Consider the following 17067-nt stretch of genomic DNA (forward strand, 5'->3'; position numbering starts at 1 on the left):
TTTGTAGCTTGACAAATTAAGTAATGGTTCAACTGTGAAGTTGGCAAGATATTCTGAATATGAGATACAAGGATGCAAGCAAATCCGAGTCGGAAAATATTGAGATGGATTTGGGGCAGAAAATGAATAGGAATGAGGCTCACATGAGAGAGCAATTCTTACTTAGAGATGAGACAACCTTGTTATACAGTAGGAGGTAATTTACAACTAAGCAAAGAAGAGAAAGAAAAATAACGGGTGCTACAAAAATTGTAAACAATTTTCAGCTCCAGCAAGAAACATTGCGCTGGAAGAATTCAGTGAATCAGACATCTGCTGTGGCAAAAGGTTTAAATCAACATTTTGGGTTGAGACCCTGCATTAGAACTGTGAGGAACAAGAAAAGATCACCACTATGAAGGAGATGTGATGCAGAGGCTGGTAGGTGATACGTGGAGCCAGGTTTGTGGTGGAGGGAAAGGTGAACATTGGGAGAAGCAAACTAGGTAAATGGGTAGTGGATGTGGGAGATAAAACTGGGATTGTGGGTTACCTGAAATTGGAAAATTCGATATTCATGTCATTGGGTTGTAAGCTACCCAAGTAGAACTTGAGATGTTTTTCCTCAAATGTACATTTGGCTCCTGTAGCAGTGGACAAGGTGGAGGATGTAGCAATTCAGATCAAGTAAATGAACTAATTTTTGCTAAAAAGGAATACAAGCTACTCCTGCATTATGGCCATTAATGTTACGTAAATTTTAACTTAGGGAGTTTAGAAATGACCTGGCAAAAATTTGAGATGTGAATTAAAATGAGCTGTTGCAGAACTTAAGTGGGAAAAATCTAAACCCAGAAAATGAAAGTGACAATTTTTAATTTATTGATAATTTGTATTAATATTTTTCCAATTTTATTTTTAGTCACTGAATTCTACGGGGCTATAAGAGCTGGATATGACCACACTACATTGATTGGGTTGGCAGTCACTGTTGAGTCTCTCCTTTGCCACATCCTTTCCAGTATGAGGATGTGAGCAGATGTTTCAGAGTGCATCACTGATGTGCTCTGCATCTGTGAGGCATTTTTTTCTGATGCTGTATCATGGGAGAACCACATGAGTCACGGCTAAGTCCTTAAAGAAAGTATATATAAAGGTCGAAAAAAAAACAAACACCAATTACATTATGTCAATTCATAATAACAATCTTATTACCCTGTATTCATGTAGGTTAGTCAAAGTTATATTGAAATATACTAATTTATTACAAAAAAAGAGTCTAACCCCTACCAAGGCCAAAGCTGTTTATTAAGGAGAAAAAAAAGTAAAATACCTTCTCGTATAATAAAAAATTAATAATAGCCAACATCTAATTTAAACAACGAATTGAGGGTTTTGAAAGTTTTGAAAATAATTCTGAAAGGGTCCCCACAATGTTTGAAAGTCTTGATGAGATTCAGAAATTGAACAACGAATCTTCTCTAAATCTAAGCATGACATAACGTCGCATAACCATTGAGCATGAGTAGGAGGAGAAACCTCTTTCCATTTAATCAAAAGCACCCTCCTAGCTATAAGAGAGCTAAAGGCCAAAATATGTAAATCAGATGTCTTCAACTTGATATCTTGTCCTGCAACAATATCGAATAGGGCCGTCAGAGGATTAGGCTTAAAATTGACTTTGAAAAGTAAAAAAAAGTTAGAAAAACTTCATGCCAATATTTTTCAAGACATGGACAAGTCCAAAGCATATGAACTAATGAATCTTCTCCAATAATGCATCTATCACAGTAGGGAGATATATCGGAATAAACACGAGCTAGCTTATCTTTAGTCATATGAACTCTATGTACCACCTTAAATTGTATGAAAGAATGGCGAGCACATAGCGATGGAGTATTAACCAGTGAAGTATTAACCAGTTTAAAAATTTCATTCCAGGTTACCTCAGATATTGATGTCTGTAAATCTTGTTCCCAGAGATGCTTAATTTTGTCTAAAGGAACATTCCTCGTCTCCAGTAACAAACCATAAATATTAGATATTGAACCATTATAAAAAGATGTCAAATTAAAAATTACATCTAGTAAATTCTTGTCTGAGTTTATAGGAAATGTGCATAATTGAGATCTTAGAAAGTCTAATTTGTAGATATCTAAAGAAGTGAGTTTTGGGTGGGCTATCTTTAGCTGACAAATGTTCAAATGGAAAAAGATTTCCTCCAACAAACAGATCCCAAAAATATTTAATACAAAACCTGTCCCATTCTTTAAAAACTATATCAGTCATGGAGGGTTTAAAAAAAATAGAATAAATGGGACTAGAAAGGGAAAGCCTCAATAAACCAAAATTTTTTCTAAATTGTATCCAGATCCTCAGAGTATGTTTAACTATTAAATTATCAGTTAGTTTACTTACAAATAAAGGAAGTGAGGGTCCAAGAAGAGAAATAATAGGAAATTTATTAATGGAATTAGCTTCTAAAGAAACCCATACCGGATGGTCTACACGATTAATATAATATAGCCAAAAAGTAGGGTATCGTATATTAACTGCCCAGTAATAAAACCTAAAATTAGGTAAGGTTAAGCCCACAGTCTTTTTAGGTTTTTGAAGATGAACTTTATTTAAACGAGGACATTTATTTTTGCATATATAGGAGGATAAAATAGATTCAAGAGAGTCAAAAAAGGATTTAGGGATTAAAAGTGGGTAAAGCCTGAAAAAGATATATAAATTTAGGTAGAATATTCATTTTAATAGAATGAATTCGTCCAATCAACGATATTGAAAGAGCTGACACCAATTTAATAATATCTTTTTTACATGGTTCGATAAAGTAAGAAAGTTTTCTTTAAACAGGTGTTTGTAATTCTTAGTGATTGTTACACCCAAATAAGTAAATTGATTCCTTAACAATTTTAAAAGAGAGATTAGTATTAATTGATAGAGGAAATAATTCACTCTTATGTAGGTTCAATTTATATCCTGAAAACTGGCTGAAATGGGAGATTAAAGAAAGTACGCAAGGTAACGAGGTCTGAACATTAGAGATAAAAAGCAATATATCATCAGCGTAAAGCGAGATTTTGTGGGTGATACCTCTCCTTAAAATACCACAGATATCATTAGATTCTTGAAAAGCAATGGCAAGGGGTTCTAAAGCTAAATCAAAAAGTAAGGGACTCAACGGACAGCCTTGACTAGTTCCACGGTGAAGTTTAAATGGTTTGGAATTTTGAAAATTAGTAAGAACCTGAGCAGAAGGAGATAAATATAGTAATTTAATCCATTGAATAAAATCTGGTCCTAAACTAAATTTTTCTAAGGTTTTAAATAAATAATTCCATTCAACCCGATCAAAGGCCTCAGCATCTAAGGATATCACACATTCCGATATCTCCTGAGAAGGAGAGTAAGTAACATTTAATACACAGCGTATACTAAAATGGGAATGTTGGTTTTTAATAAATTCAGTCTGATCATCAGAAATAATAGAAGGTAAAATATTTTCAATCCTACGAGCCAGAACTTCAGAAAGAATTTTAGTATCTACATTAAGTAATGAAATTGGCCTATATGAAGAGCATTCAGTTGGATCCTTGTTCTGTCTTAGGATAAGTGAAATAGAAGCTTCATAAAAAGATTGAGGCAAACTACCCAATTTGAAAGAATCCAAAAAGACTAAGTGTAACTGCGGCATAATTAATGAAGAAAAAGCCTTATAAAATTCTCCAGAAAATCCATCTGGACCCAGAGCCCTCCCCGAGTGTAATGAACGTATAGCCTCGGCGATTTCCTCATAAGAAATGGGTTGATCCATCTGTTTGCAATTATCTGCAAAAAGTGCAGGGATATTCAATTGATCTAAAAAAAAATTCATTACAGTATTATCTTTAGGGGAATCAGAACTATAATGTTTAGAATAGAATTCTCTAAAGGTATCATTTATTTCAGACTAATTGATTGTCCTATCACCATTAGTTTTGCAAATTTCTTTAATTTGTCGTTTAACTACAGAAGTTTTTAATTGGTTGGCCAATACTTTGCCTGATTTATCTCTGTGAATGTAAAATTGAGTTTTATCTTTAAGAAGTTGAGTTTCAATTGGATATGTTAACAGAAGATCATATTTAGTTTTAACTTCAACAAGTCTTTTAAATAAAACAGGATCTGGAGCTTTAGCATATTTTTGATCTAATTGTTTTAATTGGTTGGCTAATTCAATTCTTTATTAGCTTTATTCTTAACACTCACAGTATAACAAATAATTTGTCCTCTGATATAGGCCTTGAAAGTATCTCATACAATAAGATTAGAAGTCTCTTCCTTTTTATTCTCTTCAAAAAACAAAATAATATGCCTCTCTAGAATTTTTAAAAATTCCTTATCAGATAACAAAGTTGTATTAAAACACCAGAATCTGTTGGTTTGAAGAAGACCAGGGAGTTTTAAAGATAAAAATATAGGAGCATGATCTGAAACAGCAATCTCTTTATATTCACAGGAATGAACTGATGAAATTATTTGACTATCGATTTAAAAAAAAAATCAATCCTAGAATATGTGTGATGAACATGGGGAAAAAAATGAATACTCCCTATCTAAAGAATGTAAAAAATGCCAAACATCAACTATACCACACTTCAATAAAAAGGATTGAATAAACAAAGCTGATTTATTAAGCGACTGGTTTAGAAGATGATTGGTCTAAGATTGGGTCCAGCCAACAGTTAAAATCTCCTCCCATCACCAATGAATAAAGATTCAGATCTGGTAAAAATGAAAAAAAAAGCGTTCAAAGAATCCTGGGTCATCTACATTTGGGGCATACACATTTGCAAATACTATTAATTTATTATCTAGTTTTCCTGAAATTATAACAAAACGTCCATTAGTATCAGACACTAATCAGACCTCTGGACTTGGCCTGAAAAGAAGAGTGAAAACAAAGTCCATTCCAACGGCTAAAAAAAAATGTAATAGGGACCTTATATTTCTTAATATAAGCAAAAATCTTATTATGTTTAACGGTGATTTAACCCTTTCACGTTAAAACTGAGTAAATTAATAGTTTGGTCCATTTTTAGTATTATTTAAAGGAAGGGTTAAAATGTAAGTTGAAAACCAAGCCATAAACCTTGAGAAATGGTAACCAAGCAACAAGTTGGCTAAAAATTCGAAAACAGCTTCTGGGAAAAAAAAACATAACCCTGCCCACCTCCTAATGAAAGAAAACCGACCAATAGAAAGTCGGCATCTACAAACTATGGATAGCCCCCCAAAAAGCCTGGTGATCGCTCCAATTAGTTTCAAGGTTATTTATATTCAACCTAGACGAAACAATACCCAAATAAGAGATTCAAATCTTGTATATCAAAAATACAGTATTAAAAAATACAAAAGAAAATTATTTACAAAGGTTTACCAAGAGTAAAAGATACAATTATGCATACAGATAGACATTGAACATTAATCTTATATCTTCATGGAAAAACAGACTAAGCAATTAGCCTTCAAATATAAAAATCTTTGTGCTTCAGCATTCAAACAAAACCATTTGAAGGATCCATCTTTAATGAGATTCTCAGTCAAACTGGGTAACCAAGGGACAGGTTAAAACACTTGTTAAAAAAATTCCAACAGAGCTTGTTTAAACTTAGCACATTCCTGCATAACCTCAAGCGAATAATTTTCGAGAATCTTAGTATTCCACCCTATAACCAATCATGCCCATTCGACGGGATTTGCAAATTAAATGTTTCTCATTTAATCTTGTGTCTTCATGTAAGGAGAAACTAAACAGTTAGCCTTCAGATTTAATCTTTGGATTTTAAAACTTTTGTGCTTCAACAGTCGAGTGGAACCATTTGAAAGAACCATTTTTAAGTGTGATTCTCAGTCGGGCTGGGTAGCGAAGGGAAGGATTGAAACCCATATTAAAAAGCTCGGACATAACTTCTTTGAATTTAACACATTCCTGCATAACCTCAGGCAAATAATCTTCAGCAATTCTAATCTTGCGACCATTATGGTCAATCATGCCTCTTCGACGAGATTCGTGAATTCAGAGTTCCTTTGTTTTAAATTCCTGAAAACAGATTATTACTGATCTTGGTCTCTTGAGCGTTGAGGTCTAAGCGCAGGAGATCTGTGAACTTGATCGGTCATAGGCACAGACGTCAAAATCTCCGGAAATAATTCTTGCAAAAAGTTTGCAAAAACTCCGTAGGATGGTTACCTTCGATTAATTCTTTGAGACCCCGAACCCGTAGGTTGTTCCTTCTACTTCTATTTTCTAAGTTGATAATCTTCTGTCTTACTTTTCATTGGACTTCGATCGTTTTTCACAAAGCTGCAATTCATCCACTTCCATTTCCAGAGCTAACAAATTTTTCTCATTATTTTTAATACTTTTATCGTGTTCATTAAGAGTTTGTTGGATAGAGTCCAATTTACCATCTATTTGTTTAAATTCAGTGCTGAATTGTTGAAACTTCTCAGAGGCTTCTTGTGTATGACTTTGCAGCAATTCCATAATAAAGAGGCAGGAAAATCATCTTTTTTAGTACCTCTGGCACTCCTCCCAGCCATAATGAAAGAATATCACACTTAAAAAAGAGGTTTCAAGACAGGTTGGAAATAGTAAGATAATTAAAGTTGGAGCAACGGCAGATTGCTGTTACTCCATCAACCACCACCAGGAAATCTCAGTAACAAAGTCAAGAAGAAAGGGTAGACATGATCATAAATATATTTCAGGTTATTAATTGCGACCTGGAAGCCACATTGATGCCTGGGAGTGAAAGGATACCATTTCCTTATTGAAAGTAAGATGGGCCATTTAATACAATGTCAATTGTAGTGGACATGCTTTATGTTAGAATTGTTCTTTTAAAAAAAATTGTAAATTATCTGTCTTAAAGAAAAATCATCTTTTATGCATTTGGTTAGTATGGGATTGTAACTGAAGTAGCAGTAGAAATTCCAGGTAACAAGGTCAATTTTATTTCTTATGATACCAAAGAATTTCAGTTTATATTATTGTATATCTCACTGTTACTTTATCTATTTATAGCTGTGATTCTGGCCTGTGGTGGCGATGACAGCAATGTTTATTTATTTGTACAGGAAGGTGAACAAGTAAGTTGTCATATCTGAAGAAAATTGCAAATTGTGAATTGCAGCTGTTGTTATAATTTCTAATTTGTAAATGAGGAATTACATTGAAAGTCACTGTCACTTTTTAGTAACAACTGTGCCTTTTAGTGCCTTTGAGAGGTAAACCGTTTTTGTTACATATTATTTGGAATTAAATATATTTGAAATATAAAAAAAAGCATTCTTTGTTATTTGAATTTTATTCATTTATTTTTCAAAGTGTCAAGTGAAGAATGTGCAACGATGTTCTATCTTTTCCCTCTGTCATTTTGAGGTCATTTAAATCTGCTTCAGCTTCAGAGATCCTGTGGTTTACTCAAACTGGACAGAACTTGCTTGACACTTGTGAAATGCTTGTTCCTGTCACCCAGGATATTTGCAATTAATTGACGTGCTTGTGATAAGCCCTGGTCCCCAAGTTGTGATCAGTTCCAAGTATGTTCTTCATTGCAAGAAAGCAGCACAAGCTCTGGAGTGACCAGTTCCTGCTCTGCAGTCCGTTTAAATTTCTGTGTTGTTCCTAACAATTGAATTGAATTAAATTAAAAATAATTTCCATCTAATCTCGCATATTGTGACTTTGGCTAGTACGCCCAAAATACATGCATAAACAGTTTGTTAGGGAAAAAAAGAAAGTAGATTTTTTTTTAAATGGTGAGCTCAAATGTGTTGGTGTTCAGAGAGACTGAAAAGTTCGAAAAATCAGTTTGGAAGGCAAACAGTACATTGGCCTTTATAAAAGGAGAGATTGAGTTACGAGTTGAAATGTCTTGCTGTAATTATATGACGTACTAACACTAGATATTGTGGACAGAACTGGTCTTCCTACCCTCCTGTCTTCACTGGATTCCTGTTTAGGATAGCGGAATGCAGTGAAGGTACATTAGTTTGGTTCCGGAATGGTGGATGAAAATCGCTGTACTCTCTTAATTTTAGAAGAATGAGATATTAAAAGTTACATAATCTTATGGGATTTGACCAGTTGGCTGTAGAGTGATGCTCTTCTTGTCATGTGTGTTAAACACTAAGGGTTGTAGTCTCACAATATGCGGTTTTGCCATTCAGGACAGAGGAGAAGGAATTTGGTGACATGCAGGGCAGAGAATCTTCAGATTTCCCTGTTCCCTGTTAAGACTAGAAAAAGCAGGAAGTGAGTGCATTAAATTATTAAATTCTTAGACTAAACTTTACACTGCCAAAATAGGAAAATAAGTGTATATTGTTAACATTTTGTAGAAGGCATTCTGTATTTTCGATTTAAGTTTGTGTAGAAAGTTCATCCTTCAGTGATGTGAGAATATTTTGATTTGTCTAAAGAAAGGAATAGATGTTGGTTCATTGGGGAAAATAACTTGTCAACCATGCACTGATCAGGTGGGATAATCTTTTTTTAACAGTTTCAGAAAATTCATTCACTTGTGGGCCATGAAGACTGGATTCGAGGAGTTGAATGGGCTTTATGTGGTAAGGAACTTTGGTTGACTAGGATTGTGATATGTCTTCAACTTAGATTTAAATAAATTGTGATTATAACCAATTGCCAATCAAACTGTTACATTATTTATTTTAAATTTGAAAAAGAACATGAAACAGAACAGCACAGTGCAGGCCATATGGCCCTCAATTTTGTGCTGTGCCTGTAACCTACTTCAAGGTCAATCTAACCCTTTAATCTACTCCAAGGTCAATCTAACCGTTCCCTCCCACATAGCCCTTCATTTTTCCTTCATCCATGTGCTTATCTAAGAGCTTCTTAAATATTCCTAATGTATCTGCCTCTACCACCTCTCCTGGCAGTGTCATGGTCCGGTCCGTGAAGTCCGCATTCCGGTTCACGGTCGGGTCCATCAACCCGTGCTCCAGGTTTTCCTGTCTACCCTGTTTCTGTTCCTGTAGAGCACTAATTTAGGCAGCTGATTCTTGTTGGGGCTGGCTGCATAAATACCTTCAGAGACCAGGGTGTGGCTGCTGGATTGTTCTTGTCCTTACTCCTCGTATCCCTTCCCCTGCCTTCTGTTTCCTCGCCTGAAGCCCTGCCTTGTCTTGCCGGTAACTCTTGCCTCGCCTGAAGTTCTTGTCTCTCCTTGCATTGCCCGAGGCCTTGGCTTGTCTTGCTGGTAACTCTCGCCTCGTCTCGCCTGCAGTCTTGTCCTGGAGCCACCCTGTACCTACCTCCCTCCCTGTCCCTTGCCTCCGTCGCGTAAGTCAGGCCAGATTGCTGTTACCCTGCAGTTGGTTCTGTCCCTTCCTGTTCCTTGCCTCTGTTGGGTGGAGATCCGCACCCTGCCCAGGAGTACGGCGCCCTGCCCAGGAGGAACTTCAAGACCCCAAGCCTCTAGCCAAGCCTCGCCTCAGGCCTCTAGCCAAGCCTCGCCTTGGGCCTCTAGTCTCAAGTCTCCGGTCTCCAGCCTCGCCTCGAGCCAGAGGATTCCAGCCTTGTCCTGCCTGCCAGCCAAGTCACGTCCTTGCCTAGTTCTGGGGTACGAGCCAGAGGCAAGACCCAGGTTCTAGGTCCTTGTCCGGTCTCTGGCTCGGAGCCCAAGCCCAGGCTCCTAGCTCTCTTGTCTAGTCCTGTTCCGGGTTACCGGTTTTCGTGTCCATGTCCTAGCCCTCACCCTGTAGTCCTGTCCCTAGTACTTCAGTGTCTGTGTCTTGCACTTGGGTCTGTACCCAGCCACCACCTTATGACAGGCAGGGCATTCTTTGTGCAAAAAAAGACCTTTCATTTGACCCCCCCCCCCCCATATTTTCCTGCATTATCTTAAAATTATGCCCTCTCGTATTAGTCATTTCTGCCATTGGAACAAATCTCTGGCAATCCACTATCTGCCTTTTATCATCTTAAGCAGCTCTGTCAAGTCACCTTTCATCCTTCTTAAGCACCCTATCAACTTGCTTAGCAACTTTGAGGGATCTGTGGACATGGACCCCAAGATCCTTCTGTTCTTCCACACTGCCAATAATCCTGCCCGTTAACCTGGTAATCTGTCTTCAAGTCGACCTTTCAAAGTGTATCATTTCATATTTTTCTGGACTGAACTCCATCTGCCACTTCTCAGTCCAGCTCTGCATTCTATCAGTGTTCCATTGTAACCTATGACAACCTTCTACACTATCCACAATACCACCAGCCTTTCTGTTATCTGCAAACTTACTAACCCACCCTTCCACTTCATCATCCAAGTCATTTATAAACATCGTCACAAGTAGGACTCCCATAACAGTCAGGATGTGCTCCATCTACTACCAATCTCTGTTTTCAGTGGGCAAGTCAATTCTGAATCTCTGTAGCTTCCCTGGATTTCGTGCCTCCTGACTTTCTGGAGCCCACCATGAGGAACTTTGTTGAATGCTTTGCTAAAATCCATATACACTACATCCACCACTCTATCTCCATCAATTTGTTATATTAATTCCTCAAAAAAGTCAGTCAGGCTCGAGAGACACAATCTGCCCCTCTCAAAGCCATGCTAACTAGCCCTATAACCACCCATGCTTTTCCAAATGCTCATAAATCCTTTCTCTAAGAATCCTCTTCAGTAATTTGCCCACTACTGATGTAAGACTCACTAGTTTATAGTTCCCAGGATTATCCCCATTACTTTCTTGAACAAAGGAATAACGTTTGCCACTCTCCAATCCCCTGGCACTATTCCAGTATCCAATGAGGATACAAAGATAATTGCTAAAGGAGCAACAATCTGTTGCCTCGCTCTCCATAGTAACCTGGGCTATATTCTGTTCGGCCCTGGGGACTTACCTATCTTAATGTTTTTTCAAAAGTTCCAGCACATCCTCTTTCTTAATGTTGACATGTTCCAGCATATCAGCCTGTTTTTCACTGACCTCACATTCATCACTGTCCTTCTCACCAGTGAATACTGAAGCAAAGTAGTTGTTAAGGGCCTTTCCTATTCCTCCGACTCCAGGCACATGTTTTTTCTTTTATTCCTGATTGGTCCTACGCTCACTTAAGTCATCCTCCAGAAGTGCAGAATGGCTTGGGGTTTTCCTTAAGCCTTACTCGCCGAGGTCTTCTTGTGTCCTCTTCTAGCTCTCCTAAGTTTCCTTTTAAGCTCCTTCCTGTACCATACAACTCTCAAGAGACTTGTCCCATTCTTAATCTTGACTGTGGTCCTTCTTTCCTTTGATTAGATTTTCCACTTCTCTTGTCAGCCATGGTTCCTTCATTCTAGCATCCTTTCTCTGCCACTAATGGACAAGTCTATCCAGAATCCCATGTAACTACTCCCTGAACAATGTGCATTTCTCTGAGAACATGTGTTCCCAATTGACGGTCTTAAGTCCTTGCCTCATAGCATCATAATTTGTTTTCCCCAATTATTTTTTTTAACCATAGTGTCTGCTCCTAAACTTGTCCAAGACTATAGTAAAGATCAGGGAGTTGCGGTCACTGCCTCCAAAATGCTCACCCACCAAGAGATATCAGCTGATTAGTTTCATTGCCTAGTACTAGATCCAGTATGGCCTCTCCCCTAGTTAGCCTGTCCACATATTGTGTCAGGAATCCTTCCTGGACATACCTTACAAAATCTCCCCCATCTGAACATTTTGTACTAAGGAGCTGCTGATCAATATTAGGGAACTTGAAATCACTCATGATGATGACCTGTTATTTTTGTGCCTTGCCAAAATCTGCCTTTTGATCTCTCTGTTGCTGTTGGCGGGTCTATAGAATACTCCCAATAGAGTGATTGCACTCTTCCCGTTTCTGACTTCCACTCACACTGACTCAGTGAACAATCCCTCCATGACTCCCTCCCGTTTTGCAGCTGCAATGCTATATTGATTAGCAATGACACCTCTTTTACTTCCCGCCCTGTCCCTTTTGAACATCTTTGAGATGAAAAAGTTCAGGTGCTGGAAATATTAAAGCACAAAATGCTTCAAACTTTAAGCAGGACAAGCTGCATCCATAGGAGGGAAAACAGATGCATATTTTCATGACAAGTCTGTCATCAGAACAGTTCTCAAGTATTAACTCTGTTTCTCTTTCCACAGATGCTTTCCTGGTGGCTTAGTGTTTCCAGTGTATTTTACTTTTATTATTTGTAATATTTTATTCAACATCATTTACTTAAGCTGCTGAATTAAATGTCACGTTCTAATAGAGTAATATGACATTTGTGTTATCTTTAAATATACTAAAAGATTCATAACTGACTATGAGTTATATTTGTTTTGTACCTAATAGATGGAAGCCTCTTATTAGCAAGCTGCTCACAGGACTGCTTGATTCGCATTTGGAGAATATTCATTAGAATAGTATCTACTTCCAAAGATTCTGACAACGAGATAATTAAATTGAAGGAAGATATGTTTAGTGTCCAGAGTAATCGTAAGTATTAAAAGTTGGTAGACACGTAAAGCTAATAGTTCAGACTTCAGGGTAGTAGTGATGGTAAAAGGATAAGCACTCAATGTGAAGTTTGGCGGTATAGCTTGTGTGTGTGTTTCACATGCAGATCCCAAAGCTGCTGTTGTTGGTTCAATGTGCCTTTGTAGGGTGAGCCACCTTTAGTAAAATCAGTGAACTGCTCACAATACTCTAATTTTTGCCTCGCGAATGTCTTATACAACTTCAATATAACATCCATGCTCCTGTACGCAGTGCCCTGATATATGAAGGCCTATGTGCCAAATGCTGTCTTTATGAGTCTATTTACAGTAGCTGCAATGCCACTTTCAAGGAATTATGAATCTGTATTCCTAAGTCCTTTTGTTCTTCCACATGCCTCAGTGCACCACCATTGACGGTGTATGTCTTACCATGATTTATCCTCCCAATATGCAATCCCTCACACTTGTCTGCATGCCATGTGCCATTTTTCAGCCAGTTTTCCCAGCTGGTCCAGATCATGCTACAAGCTTTGATAGTTTTTCTCATTGTCCACTATACCCACAATCTTGGTATCATCTGCAAATTTGCTAATATAGTTTATCATATTATTCTCAAAGTCATCGAGCAGCAACAGATCCAGCACTGATCCCTGTGGAACACTGCTAGTTATAAGCCTCCATTCAGAGAGGCAACCATTTATTACCACTCTCTGGCTTCTCTAGCTAAGCCAGTGTTGAATCCAATTGGCTACTTCATTCTGAATGGCAGGTGATTTAATCCATGCAGGTCTTTGTTAAAGGGCTTGCTAAAGTCCATGTAGAAAATGTCCACCCCCTTCTGTTCATCACCCTTCTTGGTAACTTATTTGAAAAACTATTAAGATTGTTCAGACATGACCTGCCACACACAAAGCCATGTTGACTACCCCTAAACAGGCTCTTTCTACCTAAGTACTTATATATCTTGTCCCTTATCATACCTTCCAATAATTTACAATTGATGTCACTCACTGGCCTTTAACTTCCCAACTTAATCTTGGAGCCTTTCTTAAACAATAGAGCAACAGTCCTCCATAAATATATATTTATATATAGATTCCTTCATCCTTTAGGAATATATTCTACTGGTTCTAATTTGTATATAGTATAACTTAATGCTATTATTAAGATGACCCATTTACTCCTCTGTACCATCACTTGCATCAGTAAATATTTCAACCTGTCTTTTATTAATATCCTCATTTGTTTATTTATTGCCTAGATAGTCCTAATATATCCATATGTATTTATGAATTAGTTTTGTTTGCTAACTCTCCTCTCATGCTGACTCATGTTTTGATTAAGTGAGACATTTTATAAATGAAAATTGTTTTAGACTGATTCAACTCCTAAAACTATTGGCAGATGAAATGATCATCATTGCTTTCTTCAACTGAATTATTAAGATTGCTTATTTTACAGTCACTTCTGTTTTCCTTTAGAGGAAGAGGTGACTTATGCAGTAACACTAGAAACAGTGTTGTCTGGCCATGAAAATTGGGTTTATGGACTACATTGGCATCCTCCGATTTACAAAGGTATGATTTCACAATGCTGTTAACATAATTAGGTTTTTATTTGAGTGTATCTAAAAAATGTATTGTAAAGTTCCACTATTATTGTAACATAGACTTCAACTAATTAACCATGATAATTTTGACGTAAAACAAACAAACCAGAGTTCCTTGCAAATTCAGTCCATATTAATAGTATTCCATTATTCTACCCAGAATTTATAGGAATTTATGTATGAATAAGTAGCATTTATTAGTGGTAGTCTGGAATTCTGTGTTATTTTATTGAAACATTGTAAATGATAATAACTTTGCCAACCTCCTTGCTACTCAATCAATATTGTGGAAAAAATCAATTTACTGAATTACTACAGGTTTTGATTGCTTTTACCACTCAATGTGCGAAATGATGCTGATATCTGCCAAATAATTCTTTATTCTTATTCATGTAGTAATCTTATACTTGTTGGGATGAAGGATGAAAGTAAAACTGTGGGGAGGCTAATATCCTCTTTTCCTATCTCTCTAGGGTCTTGACCCAAACATGAGTTGTCCATTTCCCTTCCATGTCTGTTCCCTAACCCACTGATTTTATTCCAGCAGCTCATTTTCACTCCAGATTCCAGCATTTGAAGTCTCTTGTGTATCTATTATCTCTTCCTTTCTTACCTTCATCAGGGTTCATGATAATTAGAACTCAGCCAAATCCTGACTTCTTCAATTTAGTTTTGTATGGAATAAGGTGTAAAATTTGAACACATTTGCTCACAAAATGGATAACTGTCATAACACTATTCCTGCTCTTTTTCAGTTTTTAATTATACTGGCAATATATCTAAAATTGTAGCTATTTTGAGATTAGTATGTTACTTAAAAGTACAACTTCGTCAACTGAAGATTTAGTGGCAGAATATAAAAATAGAGTAAAAGTGGTGCCTTTGACCCTGAAATCTAATTGTTAGAGTTCAGAATCGTATCTTGGGTGTCTATCCACCAGGGTCATAGATCCTTGTATTGGGTGGTGTTGACTTGGTGAACATTGATAACAGTAATGGCATGCAGAAAGATTTTCAGAGTCATGGTTCTGTTAGTGGTCTATTAATCTATTATGTGGTACCTACCAAAATCTTTCTAGAATTCAAAAGGAATTGCATCCTCAATATTACTATAGTCTGTACTCTGTTATCTTTTTAAGGAGTTGGCAATGTTGACTTACCCTTTTGAATGAACTTGACTCTTTTGTTTTTTTAAATTTTTGTTTCCTTTTTGATGTTGATTCCATCATTTCATAAGCTACTAAAGTTGAATTGGCAGATCTGTATTTCACTGAGCGTGTTCTACCTCCCTTCATAACTATAGTTACCTTGTCAGTTACCTGCCAGGCCTCAGATGTTACACCAAGCTAAACTGGCCAACAACTCATGGCATCACATATATGTGAAGTTAAAGATAGAAATTTGAAATTACTTTGATAAATGCACCTGTGGTTTGCCATGATAGTGCCCACTCATTGCAGTGGTGTGTTCTCTCAGCATTGTCACCACAGGGAGCCCACTGATATCTTAGAAGCTGAATACTGGAGAAAGCCCTCTGGTGGTGACACACTCTCTGGAATCTGAAGGTCGTGCAGCCTGCAATTACTTCTGAGGATGCCCAGTCAGGTTTCCTGATGTCAATAGCTTCTGCTTTTAAATCAAAAACAGTAACAAGCTCTGAGACTGTTTCCTATTATTGTAGGCAATGCCTTTGGGCTCCATCTGATGTCTGAAAGAGTAAAATGGGAATGCATGAATGGTGATACCATTGGGTGCACATTTGATGACTGGAAAATGTCGGGGGCTCCAGCATTATTATGCCAGGAAGTTCAGTCTCCTGATGGGCACCAATACGCTTGTAAATGGTTGTACTATGAGCTATAAAGAGTATTTGCAGGATTTAGCATGTTAAAAATCAGTGCTAATTGATCCATTTTCTGACACACATCTTTTAACTGCTTAGAATGGTGACAGATCTTTGCAGAGTGTCCAGGTCGGTATCCTATAGTATGTTCAAGCAAAGCTCCACTTTGTAATTCTCAGACTTCATGGGAAGTTGTCACTGAGGTGAACCTTGTCACTAAAATCATAAGTTAATAGGTCAGATGATCAAAAGCTTGATCAAATAAGTAGGTTTTTAAATGAAAGAGAAAAAGAGGTTTGGCAAGGAATTTGGAGTTGACACCTCAGATGAAGACATGGACATATGTCCTGGAGATACAGGAAACTGCAGATGTAGGAATCTGGAACAACAAACAATCTGAAGAAACTCAGCAAGTTGAGTGGCATCTGTGGGTGGAAAGGATTTGTTTAGACGTCAGATCCAATTTACTTGCCTTGGATTCATATTCCATATACTAGCCTATTGACTGAATGTTGAAAATTTTAGTTGTACTAGAATTAACAACCTGTCGGAATGATTTCCAAATTTCCAATCTATTTTGAATGAGTAGGTGCTTCCAGATTTAATTCCTGCATTGCCTGCATCCATGTTGAAGGTTGTGCTCTTTTGTTCTGAATTCACCCCACAGAATGGAATGCTTTCACTGTATACCTTCCTTTAAAGCCCTTTAGTATGTTAAATGTCATGACTAGATCATCACTTGAGTCTAAATTCAAGTTTATAAAAGCTATATTTATGCAGCATGTACTCATTATTTATTTATTTTGAGCCTTGGTAAAATTCTCCAGAGTGTGCCAGTAGCCTTCTAAATCAAAGGGAAGTGCTAGGTCTGAGCTGGCATGAAACACACTCTCCAAATTGGTTATTTTAGTCTTGTGTGGCTCAAAAATCAATCCACATTGCATTTTTAAGGAAATGACAAGGTATGTTCTGGGACCTCAGTTTCTTGTTATGATTGTAGAAGAATAGTTTTAAAATTGACATAAAGTTGATCTATATATTCACATAATCATGAAACAGTAATTTCTAATTAAAAGCAGGAACGCTGATTACTGCATATCAGTGTTGTGATGCA

General features: G+C 37.0%; 1 protein-coding gene across 3 annotated transcripts in view; it reads left to right on the plus strand.

The window, feature by feature from the left end:
• elp2 (elongator acetyltransferase complex subunit 2) overlaps positions 1–17067 on the plus strand; it is a 128544-nt gene that overhangs the window by 28664 nt on the left and 82813 nt on the right. For all 3 annotated transcript variants that reach the window (XM_063043841.1, XM_063043842.1, XM_063043843.1), the window contains exons 6-9: positions 7058–7122; positions 8538–8604; positions 12356–12499; positions 13983–14078. In XM_063043841.1, coding sequence (XP_062899911.1) covers positions 7058–7122; positions 8538–8604; positions 12356–12499; positions 13983–14078 — 372 coding nt within the window. The remainder of the gene's footprint in view (positions 1–7057; positions 7123–8537; positions 8605–12355; positions 12500–13982; positions 14079–17067) is intronic.

Source organism: Mobula hypostoma, chromosome 3, assembly GCF_963921235.1.
Source record: "Mobula hypostoma chromosome 3, sMobHyp1.1, whole genome shotgun sequence".
In the NCBI taxonomy this organism is placed as follows: Eukaryota; Metazoa; Chordata; class Chondrichthyes; order Myliobatiformes; family Myliobatidae; genus Mobula; species Mobula hypostoma.